General features: G+C 42.0%; 1 protein-coding gene and 1 pseudogene across 1 annotated transcript; both read right to left on the bottom strand.

Moving 5' to 3' along the window:
- Positions 1-1,159: 1,159 nt before the first annotated feature.
- On the bottom strand, positions 1,160-2,639 carry LOC145396242 (uncharacterized; annotated as a pseudogene).
- A 1,377-nt stretch (positions 2,640-4,016) lies between these two features.
- Positions 4,017-5,045, bottom strand: LOC145395369 (uncharacterized). The gene has a single exon (XM_080268999.1). It carries the CDS (start codon positions 5,010-5,012, stop codon positions 4,017-4,019), a length of 996 nt encoding a protein of 331 aa, XP_080125125.1. The 5' UTR covers positions 5,013-5,045.
- Positions 5,046-13,945: the final 8,900 nt, after the last annotated feature.

Here is a 13,945-nt window from a genome sequence, read left to right as displayed (position 1 = left end):
CACCCCTTCAGAATCTGGGTGTGTGGAGATCACTTTAGCTAATGGCCACTGGGATCTTGGCTGTTCAGTCTTCACTAAGACCACATCTCCTATGTTAATAACTGATTTGTTGCTGGCAGCTTGAGCTCCATAAAACCTCTCGCGTAGGCTCAAAAGATACTCTTCGCTCCAATGTCTATTCCATGTATCCAGCACCCTTTTCAGACGTTGATATCCCTCCCGAAGGTGTCGTCCTAAATCATTATTTTCTATGTTAGGATCATCAACTTCTTCCTGGATATCCACACAAGGCATCGGATGGAGCTTCCTGCCATGTAACATGTGAGCTGGTGTTAAGGCCTGTAGCGAGTCGCTAGTGTCATCTTGATAAGTCAGAGGTCTATTATTAATCCTGGCTTCAATTTCAGTTATTACTGTTCTTAAATCTTCTCTCGTGATCTTAGTTCTATGTAATGTTTTCCTCAGGCAATTCTTGACAATACCAATCATTCTTTCGGTAAATCCATTTTGCCATGGAGCTCTTGGAGCTGTGAACTGCCAAATACAATTTCTGATTCCCAGCGCCGACTTAACCTTCGGGTCGTTCATTATGTTCAACAGTAAGGGAGCTGCTCCAACAAAATTGATGAAGTACATGAAACTTACCGCAGGTCAGTTGAAATGTGCTTCGAATTTTATGAAGCAAATCACCTCTGCTAGAAGGGAGCTTTCACATGAGATACACCGCGCTGCCTCACACCACCAGACTTTAAAGTGTACGATCACCCACATGACAAGTAGTGTATCATTCCCTACCGTTTACACTGTTTTATACATGTGACGCTGCATACCTTAGGGAGGGAGTGGAGGGCATGTGAAAGCTCCCTTCTAGCAGAGGTGATTTGCTTCATAAAATTCGAAGCACATTTCAACTGACCTGCGGTAAGTTTCATGTACTTCATCAATTTTATTTCAGCAAATCACTCCGCTAGAGGTCGCTTTCCCATGAGGTTTTGAAGCCATGTGGGTGTCGTACTTTGACATTTTGAAGTTATATAATTGTGGATTTGGTGAAATAAGACAACCATGACCCAAAACCCGCTGTATTATAAGAAATTTACAAATTTTAGTAGCTTGCCAAAAGAATGATGACTTTCTTATCACAATAAATACCTACTCCCTATTCTAGTACAGCTTCTTGGAATGTGTCAAGCTCCTGAACTATCTCCTTGTCATAATGCTTGGCAAAGGTGGTCTCCCTTGACCACCCAGCCTTTGCCATGATGTATGTTATCGGCACAGCCATGGTCTTGGCCTTTGAAGCTGCAGCTGGCCGAACACTGCCAGCTGAGTACTTTCCTGTGTCCACTCCTGACATATTAAGTATTATCCTAATCCATCTCGCAATAGTGTCTTTTGTTACATTTTTGTGTGGCTTTATAACACTAATGAATAAGTTCCCGTTCTCTTGATCCACATCATTTCTTAAGCGTTCAGTCTTATCAATGTACATTTTCAATGTTTCATAGACACATAGTCTTCTATCTTTAGCGTAAGCTTTAAACTCCACAAACTGCACATTGAATTTTGGCCTACATTGTTTAATGTTGCCCCCTAACCAAACACAAACAGAATCCTTGCCAATTCTAATGTTTTTTAGCATTAACAAATGTAATGTTTGCACCCTGGCTGCTTGAGTGAGTGCCATTAGCATCACTAATTTTAGTGTTAGTTCTTTTAGAGGAAGACTGCATAAAGGTTCCATAGTTCTCAGTTTCTGGAGCACCAGCTGGACGTCCCAGGTCTCTGCATACCTGGGTTTTGACGGTCTCAAGTTGAATACCCCTCTCAGGAGCGTGTTGACAAGAGGGTGGTTGCCTGCTCTGCAACCGTCCACAACTACCTCGTATCCCTAGTGAGGAGACAGCTCCCCTCGCCGTGTTTACAGAGTCATAGCCCACACCTCGGTGGAAAGTGTCGGACAGGAAATTTACAATATCCGTTACAGCGGGATTAAGGGGATTGATGTGCCGTCTATCACAAAATTGGATCCACTTATTGACATGTGGTCGATACTGTTTCTCAGTTCCTGGTCTCCAGGAGGCCATGATAATGTCCGTACCCGCTGCACATATGCCTCGTTCTCGCAGTTGTTGCCGGACAATAGACATGCCATTAACCTGGTGTGTTTCATGATGGGGTGTTCCTCTGCTGCTGACGGCTGTTGCAATACATTCTTCCTTCTCATTATTAGCCGTGGTTCTTTGATGAGTATTCTGAGTAGGGTCCCCACATGGTTGGGACGTCCACAGTGGCACAATCAACCACCCCCTTGCCATCTCTGCTCGCATTTTCTGAAGGTACCTGGTAATCAGAGCAAAAGGGGGAAAAATGTAGATTAGGTCAAACTGTGACCAACTTATTGAGAAGGCATCAGTGTTCGGCTTCTGGGTAGGGTTTCCGAGAACAAAAACGAGGTACCTGTTTATTTAGTCTGGATGCAAATAGATCAATTCTTGGGACCCCAAAGATTTCGCAAAGTTCCCTAAAAATGTCCTCGTTCAATTTCCATTCATGTCTGTCATTAAACTTTCGAGATGCGGCATCTGCCATAAGATTAACTTTACCTGGTATATGACAGCATGTAATCCAGGCATCATTTTCTGCACACAATTCCCAAATTTCGAGGCAGATGTCATTACATGTTGCGGATTTTGTGCCACCCATTTCATTGACATAGTTTACCGCTGTCGAGTTATCACAAAATGCCTTAATGTGTTTCCCTCTGATCTGATGTGCAAATGATTTCACTGCCAGTAAGATGGCTTTGAGTTCTTTAGAATTGATGTGCAATTCTTTTTCTTTTATTGACCATCTTCCATTAATTTGTTGATGATTTAGGTAACCACCCCAACCTAAATTTGATGCATCAGTGTACAGGTCTATTTCCGTACCCGTCCTAAAAAAATTTCTGTCTTGCAATGCAATGAGATTTATCCACCAAATCAGATCTGTTTTCATGTCATATGTGATAGCCATCCATTTGTCAAAGTTACCTTTTTCTTTCTCCAGTGCTAAAATTTTAGCAGTTTCCAACTTTCTATAATGCAGTTTCCCCATTTCTACTGCTGGAATTGCAGCAACCAAAAGCCCAATTACTCTGGCCACATTCCTGATTTTGTCTCTATTACTATGATATAATTGTTTGCAGCTTTGAACTATTTTCACTTTCCTCCGTTCAGGTAATGTAACTGTCAATGTCTCTGAATCAATGACGTTCCCCAAATATTCCAAACGTTTTGTAGGTACTAGGACAGATTTGTCAGCATTAATACAAAATCCCATTTTCCTTAGAATCTCTACTGCTGAATGTATGCTCTCATAGCATCCTTCCAATGAGCTGTGTAATATTAGTGTGTCGTCAGTGAAACTGGTGATGGTATGTCCCATCTCTCTCAGTGTAGCAAAAATGGGTTTCATTAGTTTGGTGAATAGGCGTGGCCCTTCTGCAACCCCATTAGGAAGACAGGTAAACAGATAGATTTTCCCTTGCCATTTAAAGCAAAGAAATTTTTGTTGCTCTTCAGCTATACTGACAGAATAGTATGCATGCCTAAGATCTACTAAGGCCATGTAATCACCTTTGTTAATAAGCCGAATTGCCTGTTCGAAGTTTTCCATTTTAAAATGTTTATAATTAATGTGCTTGTTTAGTTTTTCCAGGTTAAGGATCATTCTAAAACCTCCATCCTTTTTCCCCCGCAGAAAAACTGGGGATATAATTTGTTCTTCTTGTCTGTGTGTTTCCTTGATAACTTTAAGATCTAACAGCTTTTCAATTTCCTGACAAATAATGACCTTTTCCTCCTCACAAAAAACATATTCAGTTCCTTCAGGAAATAAGTGACTGATATCATCAACATTAATGTCAAGATGGCAATGTGCAACAATATCCAAAATATGAGGGTCATTGGTTATTTTATGCCACTCAAGACAAAATATTGAAGCCTGCCAGCTTCAAATTTATGACACCTCAGTTATTGCCAGGGATTGCTTTGTCCCCGCCCTCTGGAGTTTTTTGCCTCCGAACCCTGCCATGAGAAGGATTGCCGGTGGTCACTCCTGTGTCCATATGTCCGCTGTCCATTGGGGTGGAACCTGGACGAAAATCCTCTGTAGGTGGTTTTTCCAGAGGAGCCTCTGACTTTTCCTGCACCGAATTTCCATGTTTGAAACGGTTTCTTCGGTGTGATCTTGTTTTTCAATTTCTCCGACTCCTCGATGTGCTTGGCAGATTGAGAAACATCATCACCGAACAAGAGCCTAGTCACTGGCACCTTATCTGAACATAGGTGAGCATATTTCTGATTGATCTCGCGCTTAATGATGAACCGGCGCGTCAAGTTGTTCTTGTGGTTAGCATTTCCCAGTAATGCTAGCGCACCATTAAGCATGCCGACTTCATGGGCCACATCTGGTTGTCCTTCTTGGGCGACTTTATCCAGCACCGTGAGTGACTTGGTGATTATTATGGCAGCTTTTATAATGTCCTTACTAACTTCTTTCATACGAAAATCAGACTTTTTGGCATCGGTTTTCAGCGCATCCAAAACTTGTGTGTTACATTCAACCGGGGCTAGAGCATGACAGTTGCTCGGTCTCTTGGTAATGTCGTCAACCAAAATTTCTTTGTACTCCTCCTCCCGCATGCCGTAATCAAACACATGATTCACCATGTCGGCAACATGCTTGTCAACCTCAACAGATACATCTTCCAGAGGACCGTAAGTCTTGGCGCACTGCAAGAGGACACTGCCAGTGAACACTTCACTCTGAATGTCACTGTCGCCACTAGAATCATGACGCTGAACCGATTGAAAACCGGAATCAATCACCTCTGTGGGTTGGCTGTTAGCTTTCTCCCCAAAGTCACGGTCAGTGCTGATGTTAATGGCGCCGCCTGTAGCCAAGCTTCTCTCCTCCTTCAATTTCTTCAGATCACTCCGTAACTCAGCCAAAGCTTCCATCACCATGGCCCAGGGTGGAGAATTAACCTCATCCCGTGAAGTAGAGGTTAAAGGATGAGTGGGTGGAGGATCACACTCACCTTCACTATCTGAGCCGTGACCCCAGGTATGCTTATGTACCCGTCTAGAACATTCCCATTGGGAAGAGCGGTTCGTGGATCTGGACAAATCCTTTCTATGCGATGAACCCTTGCTCCTATGCCTGGACTTGTCCTCTGTGCCTGATAACTGTTTGCCGAGAGATCCTTCCAGGACATCAGACATGGCGGCGGCAGGCTGGCAATGGTGGTACAGCCGGCTCAGTCTGAGAGTCGTAAACTCTCCCAAGTGCACCAAAATGGGCACTTACCCGCTCCTACACGGATCACGGGTGACGAGGCAACCTGCTCCTAAACGGATAACAGGCTAAGGCAAAGCCTTTCCGCTCCTAAATGGATAACGGGAAGAAGGCAGCCAAATCTTGATTCCCAAGTCGGAGTATGCGTGTGGTCGGTGTGAAAACAACACAGCAACTGGTGGTGTGAGGCAGCGCGGTGTATCTCATGGGAAAGCGACCTCTAGCGGAGTGATTTGCTGAAATAAAATTAGTTCTGTTGTCGCTTATTAACTTGCCAGGACAAGACCTTCTAGCGGCAAATCTGCGAAAGACATTGAGGAATGTCTTAGAGCTTAGGTCTTCCGCTAGCTCTAGATGGACTGCCCTTGTGTAGGCACAAGTAAATAAACAATTGTAAACTTTATGGGGAGTTTCCTCACCCGTAACAGTTATAGCCCCTGTGTAGTCCACTCCTGTTATATGGAAGGGCCGACTTATGCTCACCCTTTCCTTCGGTAGGGCTGGTGGTCCTGGGTAGATATAAGGTCGCTGCTCTTACCTCCTACAAATGATGCAGTTTTTGAGATATTTTTTAATAACCTGTCTACCCTTAGGAATCCAGTACCTTTCCCGAATTTGGGCTAAGGTCTGCGGTACACCTCCATGGAGAGTGGAATCATGGGCTTCCTTTATAATAAGTTGTACAAAGCACCCACTCTTAGGTAATAAAATGGGATGTTTGGTTTGGATGGGCAAGTCAGCCTTTACCAATCGGCCTCGACATCTTATCAGACCCTTTCCGTCTAAGAACAAGCCTAAATTCTTCATCAGTTTATTCTTTTTTCCAGTGTCTTGGCCTAAAATTTTATATATTTCCCCGTAAGAATTTCTTTGTACTCTTTTCAGCCAGGATTCTAGGGGATCTAATTTCTGAAACCCCACCTTCTTATTCAAAAATTCAACAACCAATTTAGTAGTATTTAGAAGTTGTCTTATTGATGAAAATCGGCTGATGTCAATCACTTCTGGCTCAGGTACTACAGGATCCAAGTTCACTACACTAACCTCGGCGATACTGTACTGTTTCTGTTCAGGCCAATCCTTAGTGAGTAACCATTTAGGACCTTTAAACCACAAATTATCTTTGATCAGTCTCCTTACGGTCGAACCTCTTGAGAGCAGATCAGCTGAATTTTGTTTGTAGAACACATGCATGAATTTAAATTTGGAAGACAGCTCTTTAATAGTCTTCACTCTATTACGGACGAAAGGAATTTTACTGTCTTCCTTCCCTATCCAGTAAAGACAAATCTCACTGTCAGTCCATATGTAAATATCCTCAAACTGAGTATCAAGAGTAATGGTTATATACCTGGCCAATTTAGTTCCTACTTCTATGGAAGCCAATTCCATTTGAGGTAGGGTTCTTTCTTTAATTGGCGCAACTCTGGCTTTGGACATTATAATCTTACTATCCTCTCCTGTTGCGCAATAAGCTACTGCTCCATAGGCCCTTTGAGAAGCATCACAAAATATGTGTAAGTGAGACTTCTCATTACTGTTTATTTTCCTGGGAATACATATGCTTGATGTAGTTTCAAACTCCTTTCTAATCTGTTCCCATTGTTCCACATATGTCTCACCTAATTCAGTGTCCCAGTCTAACTTTTCTCGCCAAGCCTCCTGTACTAAACATTTGCCCCTAATAACTATAGGACTGACCAATCCTAATGGGTCAAATAGCTTGGAAACCTGACTTAACAAGGACCTCTTGGTGAGAGTGACATCAGAGAACTTAACTGGTTTCAAACTTATTACATCCGCTGTTGTATCCCAATTAAGACCTAACACATTTTGAGTTTTGGGAATGTCAGAATCTGGATAGTCCTCTTGTATTTTATTCCTCAAAAGCGGTGAATTTGTATTCCAGCTCTGTAACGGCAAATTTGCCTTCCCACATTCGGAATTGGCTACTTCATAAGCCTTCAAGACTTCCGATTCTGTATCAGCAACACCTTGCAAATTATCCATATAAAAAGCCTGCCCTATTTCTGGACATTTGGCATTTTCAAAATGATGCTTTAGAGTGTTGCAAAGTAGGAAAGGACTAGCACAAGAGCCAAAAAGCACCGATCGGAAACAGTAAGTTTTCAATGGACTATCCTCATTTTGAGGATCATGAGGCCAGAGGAACTTTGTAAATTTCCTATCCTCATCTCTCAGTCCCATTCTGAGAAAAGCCTTACTAATGTCGCTGTGTAAGCGTAAGGTTTCTCTCTAAATCTTAGTAACACATTCTCTAACTTCTCTGTTAGTGTAGGTCCAGAGTATAGGCAATCGTTCAAGCTAGCTGATCCCTTGGACGCTTTACTACTACAGTTGAATACTATCCTTATGGGAGTAGTTACTGAATCCTTGCTTACAGCATGATGTGGTAAGTAGTGTCCTTCTTTGTGGTTAACAGGGTATTGTACCTCTTCTATAAATTTATTCTTCAATTGATCCTTTATAATATTATCATATAGGATCAGATGTTCTGGTTTATCTCTCAACTTTCTTAGAAGAGAATTTAACTGAGCTTTAGCTGGTTGGTAATTTGTTGGTAACTCTGAGTGGTTTAGTTTCCATGGTAATCCTACCCAATACTGTCCATCCTTAAATTCCACAGACTGATTATACAAGTCCAAAGTTATTTTATCTTCAGGGGTTGGTTCTTCAGAGTGTATACCTATACTGTCTAGGTCCCACAGTTTGTGTACAGGTTCAATGTTTTCATCCAACAAGTCATTTCTGTGAGTAGGTTCTAATTCTGCACCTATTCTAGCTACCATCAATGACTGTGTGGGGGTAACAAACACTGAGTCTACTAGTTTGGCCTCTCCTTTAACTTGTTTTGGAAAAGGCAACTGACCCATAATAAGGTTACCTCCTGGACTCTTGAACAACTGTACCTTATTCCTTTTGAAAGTCCTATGTAGGAATCTTCCACAATAATCAGAACCAATTATCATTTTTATGGGACCCACAGTATCTGATTCAACATTCCGTTTAGCCAACTTTATCCCTGAGCTTTGTAGATAATCAGAGGTTTCCTTCAATCCCTTTATGTATATACTTGTCTCCATAGTATCAAGCACAGCTGCTGTTATACGGCATTTATATCTGCCTAATTGTAATACAGGTCTAACTAAATCAAAAGACTGAGCCTTCATAGTTGTCAAGAATCCTGTAATGGCTAGATTTACCTTGCCGATAACTGGTAACTTTAATTTCTTCACAATGTCTGCAGAAATGAAAGTTTTCTGAGCACCCGTATCAAACAGGGTACATACTAATTGGTTTCTATTTTCAAACAATACTTTCACATCTGCTATTGGTACTGCAGCTGGCATTACTAATGGAGCATTCCCTTTTGCAATTGTCATATTGACGCTTGCAGGTTTAGGAACCTCAATTTTCATCCTAGGGCATAAAGCACTATGATGATGATCCTTTTTGCATTTAAAGCAAAGATTTAATTTAATCTTACAGTCCGCGGCAGTATGTTCGGAGTTCATACAGATTATACAACACCCCAGTTCCTGAAGCTTCCCTACTCTAGAAGCATAATCAGGGTAGTGTTGACAAAATACACTGGAATGTTGCTCACCACAAAAGACACAAACTTTCCTGTCTTTTACCATGGAAGGTTTTATTTCCTTAATATCTTCAGCATGTCTATTCCTAATCTTTAATACTTTATCCTCGGCCTTTGTGCTGCTAAGGAAAGTACCTATCTCTTCTTTAGGCACATACTTAGTCTTCTCTGACTTAACTTTCCCAATCAGTTGGTTAATGGGTTTTTTCTTTACTTCAGTCTTCTGTTTGACCTCAGTAGTGTTTAATGTTCCTTGCAAATGTTTACAGAGTTGCATCAAGCCTTCCTCTATCTCTTCACAGGAGAAATTATCCTTCTGGTACCTACCATACAAAGCACCCTTGGTTTTCGGTGGTAGCTTTAAGGACACAATTCTTGAAAGCACCCAATCTGATGTTTTAATATCTTCGTAAGTACCTACGGCCTTTAAATTACAACTTAGTGCAATTCTAAATTTTTGCAAGGAATCAAAATCGTGCCTAGGCGTGGGTAATTCTATTAGAGCCCGCAATAATTGATTTATAATTTGTTCCCTGTCTTCGTAATTTTGTCTAAGGATGGTCAAAGCCACTTCATAGTTATTTTCTTCTACTGGTAATTCTTTTATCAGTTGATATGGTGTTCCCTTGACCTGTCCTAACAAATAAGTAAGTTTGGTGACTTTAGGGAGATCTGTTCTATCGTGTACCAAATATTTGAACTGATCCCAGAAAGATTTCCAGTTCTGCTCTCCATCAAATTCCGGAAGCGTTATTTGTGGTAACACAGCTCTAGCCACAACTTGTGTTTCCGTGGCAGTGTCAGCTAATATTGACTCTAGTGTCTTTACTACAGTTAAGTATTCTTCTAATTTGTCTTCAAATTTCGTAGTTTCTGACTCTAAGAGTTCCTTATTCTCAGCCTTTACTATAGCCGCTTCTAAAGTTAAGTAACTCTCTTCATACTTACTCCATCGATCTTTCAGAATATTTAGGAGACTATTTATTCTCTCCTTGGACAGAGGTATTTGGTCCAGCGACTGGTTACAATCATTTATGGCTCTAGTTACCCATCCTGCCTTACTACTAGAAGATCTTTGCAATAAAGAAACAGACATGTTGACGGAGTTCTAATTTAATTATGAATTCCAACCACAATTTTACCTCAACTTAATGATTTGATTATTTTAAATTTTGAAGAGGGTAGGGATTAAGTCCTCATTGTGCAAATTATCCCCTCTCCCAATTTCGTAATATTCATTATAGCTCAGCTAATTATTATTTTAATTTTTGAGGAGTGTAGGGATTAGGTCTATAATTTCAACCTATCCCCCAGGGTTATTAAACCTCTAGGGTTTTATTTCATCCCCACACTCAATTGCCAAAACACCCATATTCCCAGAGCTCAGAATTTATTACCTCAATACTCCATAGGCCCACCCATAGCTTGTACAGCATAGAACTCTCCTTTCTTATGTTCTACATAATTTATAAATTTCTGCAGAATTGCTTCCCTACCATGATGGTTCCAATGTATACCATCAGATTTCAACATTGCTTGGAAGGGCTTGGCATTAAAATGTATGAAATCCCTTCCCTTCCTGGCCCGTTGCAACTTCCGGTTTACAGCTCTGCTAATTTATATGTTCCATAACAAACTGGAGAGCCATATGGCAGGTTCCTTGGCTCGAGCAGGGTTATGGCTACTGAGGATTTACAAGAGCCCTCTATGGCTCCTACCACTGCTAAAATATTCTCCACAACTTCATTGACCTCCACGTCCTCATGGATATCATTTCCTCCAAGGAAAAGGACCGTACGGTCATGCTCCCAGTCTAGTACGGCATTCAGCCTTTCATCTTCAGAGAAAGCGCTTGCCGTTCCTCCCGGAGCTCTATAGACACGTACGTCCACGTCTTCCACTTCAACCGAACGTGGTAGTAAACTGTGCCCCACAAAAGCAACTTTAAACACATTCAGCGCCTCGGCACACATTGGTTTTCCTCACTCGGGGCACCAAAAATGTGAAAAATGTTGATTAATTCTGGTAAACAAATCTGGGCCCTCTTTCTGGGCAGCAAAATGTAAAAACTGTTTAATGTATACAACTCGGTATCCCTGCCGGGACACCGCTATGCAAGAATTTTCTCGCTACACAACTCGTAGGTCGTTACTCCTCCCTAAAGTCTAAATCAAACAAGTCTCAGAGTTAAGTGATATGTAAATTAAATTTAACTCACCTACAATACTATCTTCTAATCTATCTCTTCGCTAATCCCCCCTTGAATTGGCCAATTCGTAAAGGTTACTTAGCTATATGAAGAGGGAGTGATCGTTAACCGATGACGATGAGGCTGCCTGGTAGAGTTGCTTGGGCAAGCAAGCGTCCTTATGGTGTGTATGTACAACGTGCTGACTCCACGAGAGCTAGGAGCAGAGTGAGTGAACGCAGCAATTCTACCTCCCTCATAGAATGGTAGGTTGCCAACTTTGTTATTTACAGTACTAAATACAGTCAAATTACATCATGATTTGTACAGGGGAAATCTAACAAATTAATCTTAGTTCCACTTAAACTAAAGTTAGACCAATTATTCCCTTTAACTATGTAAATATCTTAATTCCACATCTGACTTAACAGGGGAATCTTTCCCTGCTTGCCACGTCACCTATCGCGCAGACGCAGCTTAGGTCAGTGGAAAATACCACATAATTACATGTATTTACAATGCATAGTTGTCCTCAGGGGTTAAATGCAGTAGCATTTAATTTATCAATAACAAGAATTATTAAAGAGAACGTCGTTTCTGGGTTATTAAAACCGCTTGAATAATTAACAACAGTCTCTACGTCCTCTGCCTTTAACCAGGGATAAACTATGATAAATTTAGAGAGCGCAACTGCTCTGGGGGAAAATATTTCCCACAACACGTATGAATGCATACATGTTTTAGTTAGGCTTATTCATAAAGCAAGTCATTCAGTTTGTATATCTATCTATCTATCTATAGCCCGACGCCCTAATCCCGCAAAGGGTGGCCGCAGACAAAACGCCTCCAAGTCACTCTGTCACCCACCATTTGACTCCCCTCCCCCCAACTCACCCCCCCCTCCCTCATATACCTCTCAACTCCATCCCTCCACCTCATCCTCGGTCTACCCCTCCCTCTCCCTCCCTCCACCTCACCTACATACACCCTCTTAGTCAGTCTTTCATTCTCCATTCTCTCCACATGTCCAAACCACCTCAGTGTATTTCTCCTAATCTTTTCAACCACATCCACATCTACCCCACAACGTTCCTTCACTTCTTCATTCGTCAACCTGTCCCTCCACGTCACTCCACATGCTCCTCTCAAGTAACTCATTTCCACTGCTCTCACTCTTGACTTGTTCCCCTCTTGCAATGTCCACGCCTCGCTTCCATACGTCAGGGTAGGGATCACAATACCATCATGCAGTGACTTCTTAACTTCCATACTCACCTCCCTATTTCTCATCACTGCTTTCAGTGTACCAACAACCTTTCTTCCCTGCTGTACCCTTTCACGTACTTCATCCCCCAAAGTTCCATCCTTACTCATCACACTACCCAAGTACTTGAATGCACTCACATTCTCCATATCCTCACCATCCAACCTCACTGCACACTCTGTGACTTCATTCCTCTCAAACACCATATTTTTACTTTTGTTTACATTAACTTTCAGCTTCCTCCTCCTACACACTGTCCCAAATTCATTCACCAAACCTTGCAACTCCCATTCATCTTCACTCAACAATACTGTATCATCAGCAAACAGTAACACCGGAAGCTTCCAAATCTCACCCTCATTCATTAGGGCCACCCCCACATCCACTGCCCTACCTTGTACCTCCTATACAACCCCATCCATATATATATTAAACAGCCATGGAGACATTACACACCCCTGTTTCAGTCCCACATTGAGATCAAAGAACTCACTCAGCTCACCATCCACTTGCACCGTAGCCCTAGCTCCCTCGTACATACTCTTCACAGCACTCAACAATCTATATATACAGTCTATATATATATACAGTCTGTATATATATATATATATATATATATATATATATATATATATGAAATCTATCTATCTATCTATTGCCAGACGCCTCAATCCCGTTTGGGGTGGCCACAAACAAATTGCCTCCAAGTCACCCTGTCCCCCGCCATTTCACTGCCCTGCTCCCAACTCACACCCCCCTCTCTCATGTACCTCTCCACCCCATCCCTCCATCTCATCCTCGGCCTCCCCTTCCCTCTTCCCCCCTCCACCTCACTCACATACACTCTCTTCGTCAGTCTTTCACCCTCCATCCTCTCCACATGGCCAAACCACCTCAGTGTGTTCCTCATAACGCTTCCTATCACATCCACATCCACACCACAACGTTCCTTTATATCCTCATTCGTCAGCCTGTCTCTCCATGTGACTCCACAAGCTACTCTTAAATAACTCATTTCCACTGCTCTCACTCTTGACTTGTGTCCTTCCAACAACGTCCAAGCTTCACTTCCGTACGTTAGAGTTGGTATCACAATACTGTCATGCAGTAACCTTTTCACTTCCATGCTCACTTCCCTGTTTCTTATCACTGCTTTCAAAGAACCAGCAACCTTTCTTCCCTGCTGTACCCTTTCAAGCGCTTCACCCTCCAAACATCCATCCTTACTCATCACACTACCCAAGTACTGTACTTAAACGTACTCACATTTTCCAATTCCTCACCATCCAACCTCGCTGTACATTCACTTACTTCACCTCTCTCAAAGACCATCACTTTACTCTTCCCTACATTCACTTTTAGATTCCGTTTCTTACACACTCTCCCAAACTCATCCACCAAGCCTTGCAGCTCCCCTTCATCTTCACTCAACAACACAGTATCATCTGCAAACAACAGTACAGGGAGTTTCCAAACATTATCCTCTCTCACCAGGGCCACTCCAACATCCACAACCCTACCTTGTACCTCTTTT

The sequence above is a fragment of the Coenobita brevimanus genome, chromosome 4 (genome assembly GCF_032717465.1).
Source record: "Coenobita brevimanus isolate Jiangsu-jjx chromosome 4, ASM3271746v2, whole genome shotgun sequence".
Classification (NCBI taxonomy): Eukaryota; Metazoa; Arthropoda; class Malacostraca; order Decapoda; family Coenobitidae; genus Coenobita; species Coenobita brevimanus.
This window is presented reverse-complemented; position numbering and strand designations above follow the sequence as displayed.